At 42.2% G+C, this 14,071-nt stretch overlaps 1 protein-coding gene across 1 annotated transcript in view; it reads right to left on the bottom strand.

The window, feature by feature from the left end:
* The window catches only part of LOC146980351 (uncharacterized), a 96,728-nt gene that overhangs the window by 13,764 nt on the left and 68,893 nt on the right, over positions 1 to 14,071 (bottom strand). The window contains exon 2 of the mRNA XM_085788879.1: positions 5,844 to 5,847. Within this exon, the coding sequence (XP_085645005.1) occupies positions 5,844 to 5,847 (4 nt within the window). The remainder of the gene's footprint in view (positions 1 to 5,843; positions 5,848 to 14,071) is intronic.

Consider the following 14,071-nt stretch of genomic DNA (forward strand, 5'->3'; position numbering starts at 1 on the left):
ACGGAGCTTTTAACTGGATACGCAAAAGTCTCTGGTTTCTGCTGATGTGTCTCTGTTACCTACAACAGCAGGAGGTGGAAGTACATGGGAGTAGAGCCCTGCGCTGGACTGTTTTCTTCATCCCGCTCCTGCCCGCTCCCGCTGACTTTCTGACCATTACCGCCCGCACCCGCACCCGCACCGTGTGTGTTACACTGCCGCCCGCTCCCGCAATGTTTATGTCCAATCCCGCCCGCACCAAACTCTGAGAATTTATGCCCGCACAATAATAGAGATGCATTGATTTTGTGTCTTCCCCTGTCCCGCAGGAGAAAACGTCGGGGGGGGGGGGGGTCGCGTTTTTGCCACGCACTGCTGTTATGCATGTACATGACATGACATCACCTGCAGTCCAGTCTAGTGACAGAGAGACCAGAGGGTGACAGGCTGACAGCCTATCGGGGATTTTGTTACATTTCCTGGCAGCATGTTTTTTGATGCACTGGTAAGGAATAGCGCTCCTATTTCGTTTTTAATGAAATAAATCGATCCCCGATCCTGCAGTGTTTTTTTAAGCCACCCGCAGCAAAGTTCAAACTGCCCGCTCCCGCGAGATTTGCGTTGGCGGGACCCAATCCCAATGCAGCCCTCTACATGGGAGCCCTCAGTTTCCTAGAACGGTCCCCAGATCAGCCTGACTCAGAGGTAGATTATATGAACAACATTAATAATAATGATAATAATAATATCCCTAAATAACCTCTTCAACAAGAGTGTTAGATTTCTGGTATATTTGTTTGTTACTGTTGTTATTACTATTATTATTATTGTTGTTGTTGTTGCTGTTGTTGTTGTTGTTCTCATTACTACTAGAATATTAGCCTACTTCTATAGCCTATTTTAAGAAGCTGTAAAATGATAAAAACAGTTTGGATTATTCAAATGTATTTACCTATTTAAAATATATGTAAGATATACATAAGTATATGTCACATTTAAAGATATTTTGCTAAAACAAACCTTTCTCTTATCCCCCGTGTCCGGTGGAACCAGACACAGAGCCAGCAGGAAGCAGCCAGTCCCTCTCACCCCAGCCCCTCCCCCCTCCCTGTCACCCCTGTCTCATCTGGACCACGTGTCACCAAGAGAAAAAAGACCACTGAACAAGATCTAAGTGACTTTCAAAAGCTTATTCTTAACAGCCTCGCCAAACCGCAGGACCATGATGAACTCTATTTCATGAGTCTTGTTGGACCATTTAAAATCACAGGTTCGAATGAAAATTGAACTCGAATGAAAACTTGCACTGCGCCAACTGCGCCACGAAACTAGGGCCCAGAGTGTTCAGTGTGGCTGGCCATACCATTCAATCCACTGAGGACACACTCTTGTTCCTCCACGATGCCTTATAAACACCGAATTACATTTGTAGGCTGTAGGCCTGTTTGAGTTTTTTTTTAATTGTGTGATGTAAAGATTTAATTTAATGTTTATTTAAGGCATATGTTGCTGCAGAGACTAGACCACGAAGTGCAGTACAGCAGAGTTATGTATGGTGTTGACATTTTTGTGAAAGGTAATATTACACAAGATGGAACTCAAATTGCAGAAAGAGTTCATTCTTATTTTGTGGAGTCAGCACAGACTATATAACAGAGCTTCCTACTACTCTGAGTATGTTTCCAGTGGATCACAATCAACCTGTTTTTGAGTTGTGCGAAACAATTATATATTCCTTTAAGAACTCCAAAGCTAAGGATGTGTATGGCCTAGACACAATGTTTTTTAAAAACAATAAATTATATTAAAATCTTACATTTAAAAAAACAAATAAATCAGTAGTAAACACAGCAAAGTTTCACTTATAAAATCACAAACTCACTGTCAATAATAGCATTTAAATACAGTACTGCTGATTTTGTTATGTCACACCTGTCATACTGTCTGACTAGCTGGTCACAAGCCTCTTGTTCAACACTAAAATCTGTACAAGTAGTCCATCATCAGGCTGTGAAAGCACTGGACAAGAAGACGAATGCTCGTCATCGTCACAGCATTACAAATTACAACTTACTGAGCTGGGAGAATTTTGTTAAATTAAAAGATGCCTGTCTTACTTATAAGATCGTGCATGGCTTGGCTCCTCCCCCCCTTGGTGCTTTTATAATACAGAAAACATCTACTGACAGGCATAGCCTACCAAGTCTATCAGCAGAGTGGACTGTGTAGTTCCAAACAGATGGACTGCTTTTGGCCAGGCCGCCACATCTGGAATATTCTTCCAGTGCAGCTCAGGGAGTATCACACTTACCTTTCTTTTAAAAGAAATGTAAAACTATGGTTGAGAGATGGTCAAGTATGTGACCATCTGCTCTGAAATGTATTTGTATTTTATTGTATGTATTGTAATGTATTGTATTGTATGCAATGTATTTTATAAGTAGGCATCATCCTTTTAATGCATTTTTATTATTGTAGTGCTCAAGTCATCTGCCCCAGAGACTACGGTTGAAAATTAGCCAACTTGGCTAAACCAGCATGTTTGCAGAAATGTTTATTAATGTGCATTGTCTCTGTATATTTTAAACCACTAAACTAAACTAAACTCTGTGTTTCCACAGATCCACCGGAGCTCCATCTCTCTGCACCAACTGCCACCTGCATCGCCCCATATCACTCACCTAATAAAATTTTATTTGGGCTGTATACTTGGGGATGGAACATCTTTTATGAGTGGACTTTTGTGACAAAGAAAACTAAAGAAAGACGTGCCCATCTCCTCAGGGAAGGGCAGGTGCCGAGTAAATAGTGTAATGTAACGAAGAGGATTCTCACCACTCTGCAGGACTTCTAAGCAAACAAATCAATCATTTATTGCACTGTGACGTACGTTATGAGCGAATGTGCTCTTCGTCAGACAAAAAGTGCTATGAGAGGTCATCTTAAAGGGACAACGAGGAGGTTTGGAAAGCGAAGTGTTTTCACACTACATTTCCCATGAGCCTCTGCACGCACGGTGAAATTCTTGGACCGACGCGAGACGGACAAGAGCGAAAGCCACGTATGTTTTCATTCATCAAGAATGAAAGTCGGAGGTTCAAAGACGATCAGATACCGTCGTAGTTCCCACCATAAACTGCATTTCCACCACTAATAATAATAATAACAATGATAAAGACAAAACCATATATTTATCGAAAATGGAGCCATTAACAAGTGTAGGTAACGTAGATTCATCCACATTTATATGAGACTCTTTTATAACCAAATACAAAGTCCTCGTTGTCCCTTTAAGTAAAGGTGATCACATGGTAAAATTAAGGTCACATCACAGCAGCTGCAGGGATTACAAGATACAGATCAGCTTTTGTAATTGTTGTAATTGAAGAGAACCATGCATTCAGACAAAGACACAGATGTAAATAACAGCAGTCCACAATAGCAACAATTCTGTTGTCAGGTCTGGAGTCACTGCACTTTTGGGACAGTAATTTTGTAATCACTAGTCACACCCCGCAGGGATCATCCCTATGTTCCCCAGGTCCTATGTTCCCAGCTTTGTATGTGACTGGGGAACATAGGACCCCTTTTGGGGAAACGGGGAACATAGGACCTGGGCAACATAGGTACGCTCCCCACCCCGCCTTTACGGCAACCCCGCTGTTCTTCCATCTTCCATGACAGGAAACGGAGGCTGGGCATTGATCCTTTTTTACTTTTTGGGGTCAAACAGATCATGTGCATAATTAATCACAAAACAAGCAAATACTTCATATTAATGACATGTAACACTCATTATGCTTCAGCTACATCCTCTAAGCAAATGGCCATGTTGAATTGAAATGTGTTTATCATGTCCGAAATTGTATGAAACTGCTCCAATGCGTTAACCCGATCTTTGTGCATGTGGTAGTAGTGACCATTGGTCTGTGCCAGAGACCAGCTGGTCGTGACCACAAGGGTGCCACCAACTGAGCTAGCCTGCTCTCCCTCCTTCGTCGTCGTCGTCTTCTTATCTCATTAAAAAATACCTGTGCATCTGCAATAATAGTCCCCTTTTTTATTTGCATCGTTGCTTTTTTTTAAATTTGCATTGCTGTTTTTTTTATTTATTATTATTTGCAGTGGCATTTCTTTTTATTTGCAGTGATGGCGGATCTCGGCCACCATAGAAATGACATGCACATTTGTGCTATCCAACACTCCAACACTTGCTACGTACACAGGTGAGTTTCCATTGTCCTTTGCTGGATTCTAAAGTCCACCACACTATAGCTGTGTCTCAATTCAGGGGCTGCAGCCTTCGGAGGACCCAGCCTACGCGGTCTCCGGAGGCAACGGCTTCGGAGACTCCTCCAACGGCCGCATCAACTGTCGGTAAATGAGACGGTCTCGCCTTCGGAGCATTTCCTGATTGCATCCGAATGTAAACAACGGCTGAACGTAAAAAACAACAGCGTAACGTTATAAACATTTGAAAGTGGCGCTTGCAACGGCTCTTCCGCTTCTCCGCTCCTCACTTTTTTTTTTTTTTTTAATAAGTAGAATAAATACACGGGCAGTTATCATTAATATACTAATAAACAAACAACTGAACTGCAGCCAGGGGGCTAGGCTATTAAGTGAATAGAGAATAAAGAGCAGAGTGATACGTTTTCATAGCTTTATTATTTGAGTCAGATGCTTTGCCTCCGCTCCTCACCTGTGCGGCCAGCAGAGCCCGGCTCGGCTCAGCGGGCGACCGCGCCTCCAAGCCGGCCGCAGAGCCGGGTTACCGTGGCTACAGCACAGAGCTGCTACCGTTCGATAGCTAGTGGCTAGGTTGCTAATAACAACAACGGTGCGCAAAGCACCTTGGGATACGAGAGGCCGCGAAGGATAGTAGCGGTGCATCCTCCGAATGCAGGGGAAAGGAGGACGCACTTGCAGGCTGCATTTGGAGGAGCCTTCGAATTTAGACGAATTGGGACAAGACAGCCTTCATGCAGCGCTGTGACGCAATCGGCCTTCAAATGCACCCTCCGAAGGATGCAGCCCCTGAATTGGTTGGTTCCAGGGTGCCATTCCGAAGGGCCGCCACTCCGAACGTTTACTTTAATTTGTCGGAATGCCGACCCTTAATTATTTATGGGAAAAGGGTGCCATTACGAACCTGAAAGAAAGGGTGCCATTCCGAACCTGAAAAAATCTTGAGTGGTTTACGGCACGGAGTAAACAAGTCTGATTGCGGTGGTAGCGTAGTGGTCAGAGCATCTACTTTTGATGCGGTGGATCAGGGTTCGACTCCCGGGGGAGATACATATTAACTGCGATTTTATTGGCCTCTACCTAACCTTTTTACTAAACTTAACCAACTCCTTTCTACATTGCCTAAACCTAACCAAAGCACAGAGCAAGGACATTTATTTTCAGCAGGAGTGCCGCGGCTGCATCAGACCATGGATGTAATGCATCAGACTCGCACCTGGGTGAAACTTTGGAGGCGGAGGGGGAGGGGGAGGGGCCGGTCAGGCGCTGTCCCCGCGGCGCGTCGTGTCAAGCCGGGCAGGAAGTCAAACCACGAGAGAATCCGGTCAATTTTCAAAATAAAACACATTCGGAACGGCGGCCCCTCGGGAAGTTCGAAATGACGGACCTTCGGGAATTTTCGGACTGGCAGACCGTCGGAATGGCGGTCCTTCGGAATGGCGGTCGCCCCCCGTCTCAATTCAGGGGGGGGGGCAGCTCTTTTTCGTTTTGCAGTTAATTATGCACATGATCCGTTTGACCCCAAAAAGGAAAAAAGGATCAATGCGCACTGCGCACTGGGGGTTTCCCCCACTAGCCTTTTCGGAGTAGCGGGGTCTTTAGAAAAAATAGAAAACCCCGCTATTACGATGAATGGAAGTCTATTGTCGGAAAGGCGGGGCTTCGGAAAGGCGGGGTGTAACCAATTGAGACACAGCTTATCACAGTGCAGCCAAATTACACTGTTTAATATCAGCATCACTGAAGTGGCATAGGCCTAATGCTTAACTCATTCACTGCCAGAGTTTTTTTTCCCTCAGTGTACAGCCAGTGCCAGCACTTTTGAGGATTTATACTACTTGTATTTTATTGGTGGGATGGCGAATCTCTGACCGTAGCGGTGCTGAGTGCTTTGGGGTTCGTTGAGGACAGCAGTGATGTGCTTTCACGTCTGAGTCTCCAAACCAGAAACGTTTGTAAAAACACCAGAAAAAAGTCACTAGATTTGTCGCTAGTCGAAATAAACAAAATAAAGTTGCCAAGAGGGGTTGGAAAGTCACCACGGCTTCTGGCTGGCCATTCACGGCTGTTCGGTCTGTCCATGGCCGGTGTACGGAGCAATATGAATATTAAATCCCTTCGAGACCGCTCCTCCAGTCTGAGACATTGCGAGACCGAGAGACCCAAGACCGAGACCAAAGACTGTCGAGGCCGTGACAAGACCAAGACAGCAAAAAAGTGATCTCGGGACCAAGACCAGTCTCGAGAACTACAAGTCTACCTACTGGTCATAGAAAACAAACAGGCTATTCTCAGGTGTGGAGTGATTTCAACCCCGCCCATTATGTATCAAGAGCCAAAGTCCAGAGTCCTGATCTATAAACGGGCTGAGGATAGAAGAGGAGCATCCACAGACCGCTCTCTGCTCCACCTGATCTCATCCAACCAAACAGGTAAGAATGGAGGCACATGGAGGAGCGGGTAAAGCGGGTTGTCCACTTTGCTAGTTAGTTTACCTTGTTTTAATTTTATGAGTTATAGTTGACTGTATTTCTGACTAATATGGTGAATGTGGTTCAATATGGTAAATGGACTTGCACTTACTGGGTCTCATTCATGAAACATGAGCAGCACGGATTTGTGTGTAAACCCTGTGCAGCACAAATATACGTGGATTTCCGCATTCATCAATCTTTTAGTAGTGCTGATTTTTTCGTAGCAACTCACAAAATCTACACCTGCTCCGGACTGTGTGTAGTGCTTGTGTAAATGTACGAATGCAAATAAATACTGCTTGTCACTGTTGAAAATTACAATTTTAATCCGTATTACTCTCTCTCATGTTCAAAATACGCCGACGCCTTTGAAACACGTCATTTAAACATGACAAACAATTAGAAATATTTGGAGAGAGAGACGTTTCAGGGATCGGACACGCACAAACACGTCAAGGCTCCATTTTATGATGATAATAATCTGATATAAAACCGGAAAAAACTTTTTTGTGTTGCTGGATGGAGCTGTGACAGACGGCTGGTGCTTCTGTAACAATATAACCTGCCTATATAACTTCATGTGTTGATACAACCATGCTCCTATACAGCTGAGGCTGTGAAGAGCCTCCTCCTCCCGTCGCTGCTGTAGCTCTGGAGTTGTGTTTTGGTTTTTGTTTTGTTTTTTTTGTTTTTTCATGTTTCATATCAAACTATTCTGGCTTTACTTCTTAAACGGTTCTTTAATAAACCAAGGATACTTAATTCACTAAATCTGTTTATTCCCTCCAGCCTTTGATTACCGGTCCCAGTCACACCACTACAGAGAATTAAATATTTTTTCTGGACTCCACTTCACCCAAAATGACTTCGATCCGCGATCTCTCTCTTTTTTTTCTCTCTCCCTCTTTCCTCGTTTGCGTCATGGCCGCAGGTGAGCAGGATGCACCTACCTCCTAATATGGTGGTCAGGATCTCCTTATTGCTATTCATGTATGGAGATCTGTGCTAATTGCTGATCATGGGGGTGTGTTGTTAGTTTACGATGGGTGGGCATTCATCATCTTATACACATGCTTACGATCAAATCTGAGTTTCCCGCACCGTTCATGAATCCGGAGTAGAGTTTTAGTAGAGTGAGCTTTTATGACCCCATAGCTAGTATAATTCATGGGGAGGAAGTCCAAATTGTGGATACTTATAAATACCTTGGCACAGTGTTTGACAATCAACTAAAATTTCATGCAAACACGGAGTCTATTGTCAAGAGAGGACAACAAAGAATTTATCTGCTAAGGACGCTGAACTCTTTCTGTGTTTCTAAAGTTATTTTAAGTAACTTTTATCATTGTTTCATAGAAAGCCTTTTAACCTTTTCATTTGTGTGCTGGTTTAATGGGCTATCAGTGAAAGACAAAAACAGTCTTGCCAGCATCATAAAGGTCTGCTCTAAGGTCATCGGAGTGCAACTCGATGACCTGAGCTCACTATGGAAGAGGCAGGTAGTGCAAAAAGCCAAATGCATTATCAGTCAGCCTGGCCACGCCCTGAGGAGTGAATTCATGCTGATGCCCTCAGGGCAGCGCTATTGCGCAGCCAGGACCAAAACTAATCGCTACTCTGACTCTTTTATCCCGTCCTCTATCAGGCTTCTGAATAAGATTGTCATGCGTAGGTAGGTTAGTTTGGTTCTTTTCTCCTTTTTATTTTTTTATTGTTTTTTACTTGCTTAAGTGTATGTGTGTGTGCGTGTAGGGGCACACCATATCTTGGCTTATTTCCCCTGGCTCTTAAATGTTGAATGTCAATTCGAATGTGTTGCTGAGACTCTTTTCACGTCATGCTGGTTGTGGTATTGTATTGTCCTTTGTTTGTTTATTTATGTATTTATTCACTATGGCTAGGTGCAACTGCAAACTGAATTGCCCATTGGGATCAATAAAGTTTTCTCTCTCTCTTTATGTGCAAATCTACACACAGATTTACTCACGTTTCATGAATGAGAACCACTGTATATAGCGCTTTTCTAGTCACTTGGACCACTCAGTGTAGGTCAAATTCACCCTTTCACACTTGTTACGTAAAGCCCTTTGAGACAAAGTGTTTGTAAAAACGGGCTATACGAGGCCTTGCCTTGCCTTGCCTTGCCTTGCCTTGCCTCGCCTCGCCGGAATCGAACCACCGACCTTCCGGTTAGTGGACAACCCACCCTACCTCCATTATTTTATTTAGAATATACATTATTTTACTTTCTGTGTTATTCAACAACAAGCACTAACGGTTCTTTATTATTATTATTACTACAGGCTTGTTACTTAGTATGTATTAATTATCATGATAACATAGCAAGGCACGGACTAATCAGCCTGATCGGTATTGATATGAAACTCAGTCACCAGTCACACAAGCCACATATTGTACAGTCACACACACATACATGTGATCATCTGAAATTTTAAAATGGGTCTGTTTTTCCGTTTTGAAACAAATGATACATGCTGTTATTCCGACATCCCACCATTTAGACATACCACCATTCCGACAAGGCTTTCCATAGGGAAATGTGTGTTACTCAACTTCCTCCTTCCTCCTTCCTCCTACTTATCTGGACTCTCTATCTGGCCTGTCTAGCCTCTACCTGGGGCCTCATGTATCAATACTTGCGTGGATTTCATACTGAAACATGGCGTACGCCAAAATCCAGAAACTGTCGTACGCACAAAGAAAATCTGATGTATCAAAGTGTGCGTACGCATGGATCCAAGCACTTTTCCTTTGTACATCCCAATCAACGTGGAATTGAGCGCACATGCCGAAGTGGTAATCTCCTCCCTGTCCACGCCTCCATTTAAATATGCAAAATCAATGTAAATAAGGCCTGCACCAAAGATTCCCTTCTCTTTACGGTCAGATAACACCATGAGAAACTGTGAGGAACAGCAATTTAACCAAATTTGAGTTGAAGGTGCTCCTCAATAAAGTTGAGCCGTGTAAACATCTTTTTTTTTTTTTTTTTTTTGCCGTCCTCCGGCACCATCACAAAGGGGGTGGGAGAGTGTGTGTGTTATATAAAGGTGAACGTGAGGCGGAGGACCGCTGTCATCCCAAATGAAAGCAGACAATGTACTCTAATTAAATTATGTGAAATGGATTTACAATTTTATTTGCCTTTTTTTATACACAGATCGCGTAGTCAAGGCCGTAGCTACCATTGAGGACACCGAGGTCATGACCTCGGTATTTTTTTCGGCCTAATGAATGAAAAAAAAAAAAAAAGTGCAAAGTATTAGGGAGGACAGATGGAAGGTGACTGAGTGACTCTCCTCTCTTGTCCAAACAATTCCGGTAGGCCTATAATGCTCTTGTTTATTGACGCCCTCACGTACGCTGGTGTTTGTTTACTGGTCGCGGAAAAAAGGCGATTCATTCGGAAAGAGCGAGTGATACAGCGCGTCGTGGAGCCTGCGTGCATGGAGGAGAAGGCTACTGAGTGAGTTGGCTCTAGATAAACTGCTCTTTCCAACCAGTTGTTACACTGTAAAGGTTTCGTACATACGTGCACTTGAACCGCTGTATTATTTCGGGACGGAACCTCATGTATGCGGAGAAAACAGCTGTTTAATAGGGTCAATTCAGCGCCGTTTACTGTCTGTGTCCTGCACTATGCACTAGTTGAGCTAAGTGGGGGAGAGCAGAGACTAGTGTTGTGACGTTCACGAACGAACCGATTCTATTGAACGGCTCGTTAACATGAACGATGGGAACCGAGTCACAGCTGGGAACCGTTCTTTTTTTTTTTAACATCTCTGTGTCTTCATAACAGTCAATTGAAGCTGCTCCATTGGCTACGTAAGTGGCGTGCAAACTCAGATATTAGTGGGATATCTAATTTTGTATTATTTTGTTCCAAATCTCACCCCATTATTTCCAAGATAGAATGAGTTACCACCAGGCTGGCTTCTTAAAACGTAATAAATATTTAAAAAATCAGTCAAATGAGCCAGTTTTTTGAACGGCTCTTTGAAAGGAACGGCTCACCAAGATCCGGCTCCCCTCAAAGAGCCATAAATCCCATCTCTAGCAGAGACCTCTTTCCTGCAGATACTATACTGAGGGGGCATCTGCACTGTCCATTCTTCCATCAACTTTATGTGAAAAGCACAGTGACATGATACATTTTATGTTTACAGACAGGGGCGTCACTAAGTTTTAAGGACAGGGGGGGCTTAGCCCCCAGGAGATGCACAAGATGTGAGCATATGTGGTGCACTAGCACAAATATTTCACAAACAAAGACTGTGAAATTTTTTCTAAAAAATTTTGGACAGATTTAACAAAGAGCATACGGTGTAAAATCTTTAGGCAACCATTAGTTTTATTTCAGTCTTTTTTATTTATTTAAAGAAAGCTAAGACCTGTGAGATTACTACAGACATGTCTGGAGTAGGCTACAGTAGAAAATGTAAATTTTTCATCTCTGCCTAGTAAGAATACTAACAAAAATCACATTAGAGTAAAATCTACCTTTGAATCATGGGATATCAGGCAAATTAATAAGTAATGTGTAGGCTAACTGTGTAAAAGTAGATGCTAAAAAAAATGAACCTGAGCAATTTTGCAGCTGTTTTATTATCAGAGATACGTATGTCCAGGTGGAATTTGACCTTTGGAAAACTAATTAGGCTATATTTCACTAATAGCCGGTGTCATAATATTCACTCCATCCAAATACAACTGTTTTTGGCTCATTTTGATTTCACCTAGACCTCTTCATAATTTCCCATTCAAAGAAGACCATACAACTGAAATGAAGTTTGACACCAATATTTTACTCATAAAAAATATGCATAGAAATGTGAAATACTACACAAACCAACAACCAAAATTTGCTGCAACAAGGAGCAGTCAGATGTATGTTTGTGCTAACTATAAGGAAAAGCAAACAAACTTCCTGGGCCTGTTTCAAAGTGAGGAACACAGCTGACGCTCCAGAAGGAAGTCACCCAAAAATAGTAGGCTATAGCTATGGTAAAAAAGAGTGCACACTTCACCCTAGAAACCTGTTCATCTTTATGTTAACAATCAGGACCTTCACATTGCATTTCAGACTCGTTTTTTTTTTCGAGCTGGAATTAAACTTTATAATATAATATTTTTGCTACTCTGTGGCTGCTACGAATGTGAGGAGCTAGTCTACTGTTTGTAATGGATGGTGTGTTCTCATCAGAATTCAGTGAAGTTGGGTCTTCTCTGGATGATCACTAGTGATGATAATATCATAAAAATGGCATTAATCTAATATGATGTGTGTAGTTTTTATCTGTCAAAGTGCACCAGATTGAAGCCTTTTAATATAAAATTGCCCAAAATTTCTGACTCCACCCCCCCGCGCACCACGACTATGACCTCGGTATTTCAAAAATCCTGGCTACGGCCCTGCGCGTAGTAAATGCAGAAGTGCGCCAGGGAGGCTGATAAAGACACGTGTCCAACTTTACGCATGTGTTTATTGACATTAAGTACTTCACACAGTCTGTGTAGTTTAACCAGCAAAAAGAAAGTCACTGACAGTGTGATATCTGGGCGGACATGCTCAGTGTGCATCGGGGTTATAGGACAATTAAACAAATACTGTACATTTACTTTGCGCGCATACAATCCCAGCCTGTAATCTGTCCCCAGCTGTGCTGAATGAATGAATCGTGCGCTGAACCAGCCACCTCGCCACAATGTTTGTTAATATGTGATACATTTACGCATCACATATGATCTGTACATTTATAGTATAAAAATGCTTCCTGTTCACAGTGTGGTCAGCACCTGAATGGAGGCGACCCATGGCTCCCCGCCGTGTCGCGCACTCAGGCCGGTTGCAGCGCACTGCACTCAGTTCCAAGAGAATTGCCCTCGGAAACCAAAAGAGTCATCATGTGCAAAAAAAACCTCCGGGACTCGTGTGCACTTCGCACTGCAGCATCTGCAATATCTTAAGACTAAAGCTGATGCTATTTTCTGCACCACTTTGCGCATGCTTTTCTATCCACTTATCTAATTGCAACATGTGGATGGGTTAGTTGTTCATGTCTCTGATGTGCACATTACTCTGAGGTCTAATTGTTTTCACATTATTAACAGTTTCCCAGCTTCACCTCTAAGTGTCGCCAAAGGAACAATTGCTGTAGAAACGTGCGTACGCCAGCTATGGAGTTGGCGTGGGCCACCGTACTTTTCCACGGTCATTTCACTTTTGATACATCTGAACGTTGGCGTGGAAAATGACGTACGCCACTTTTTTGTGCGTACGCAACATTGATACATGAGGCCCCTGGTCTTTTTACTAAACTTAACCAACTCCTTTCTTCATTGCCTAAGCCCAACCAGTGCTAAATATTTTTTGGGGAAAAATACGCTATTAAAGGAATTGTCGGAAAGGCAGGATGTTTTAAAAAAAAAAAAAAAAACTTATCAGGGTATACACAATGGAAAAAACAACGGCATAGCTCAACCTTATTCAGGAAGCGGTGGAACCCACTAATTACTTACTTTAGACTAACATTACAGGACACCTAGGTGATTCAGCATCATATAGGCACCTACAGGCCTTGACCCTCGAAAGTAAAAGGGTGTTTTTTTGTTTTTGTTATGTCTTCATTTCACCATGGTAATTCTACTCAATCTTATTTATACATAATTATCAATATTATCATTATTATTCATCTAATAATTTATTTTAACACATTTGTTCAAAAAAAAAAGAAAAAGAAAAAACATATTGTCATTCCAACCATAGGAGGCAAGAATTGTCAGAATAATGGGACATTTGATAGAAAATTAAGTGTTGCCATTTAGACAAAGACCTGTGTCCGAGGTTAACCCAAAAACTAATAAACAAACAGCGTTTTTCTCTTTAGGAATTAAAAATGGGAAAATGATTTCTGTAAATTCCTTTTTCTCATTTAGGAATATATGACAGCAGACAGACCAGAAGTGAAGTGTAACAATGTCAAAATAAAAGTAGCGTGGAATGATAATAACCTGTCAATCTAACAACGCTGCTCTGACGTGTAATTGATCAAATTAAGAAATCAATTTCAGTGTTTTGCCTATTATATGGCAGTGTTTCCCAAATGCAGATTTTGAATAGGTCTAAGCTTTTCCATAGTTAAAAGGTCTTTGTTGTCATTGTACAGAGACAATATGATTTGCTTACACAGCAACTAAAAAAAACCTCACTGTAGCCTATATTCATTTGCACACCCAGCCTCACTTTCAATAAAACACACACTCACATTCTATAGCCTAATTGCCATCAGTAACTGAAAACAAAAGTATATAAAACATCTTTTTTTTTAAAAAGACAGTTGCTGTTGCTC

Source organism: Trachurus japonicus, chromosome 10, assembly GCF_045865225.1.
Source record: "Trachurus japonicus isolate A0001 chromosome 10, Traja_1.0".
In the NCBI taxonomy this organism is placed as follows: domain Eukaryota; kingdom Metazoa; phylum Chordata; class Actinopteri; order Carangiformes; family Carangidae; genus Trachurus; species Trachurus japonicus.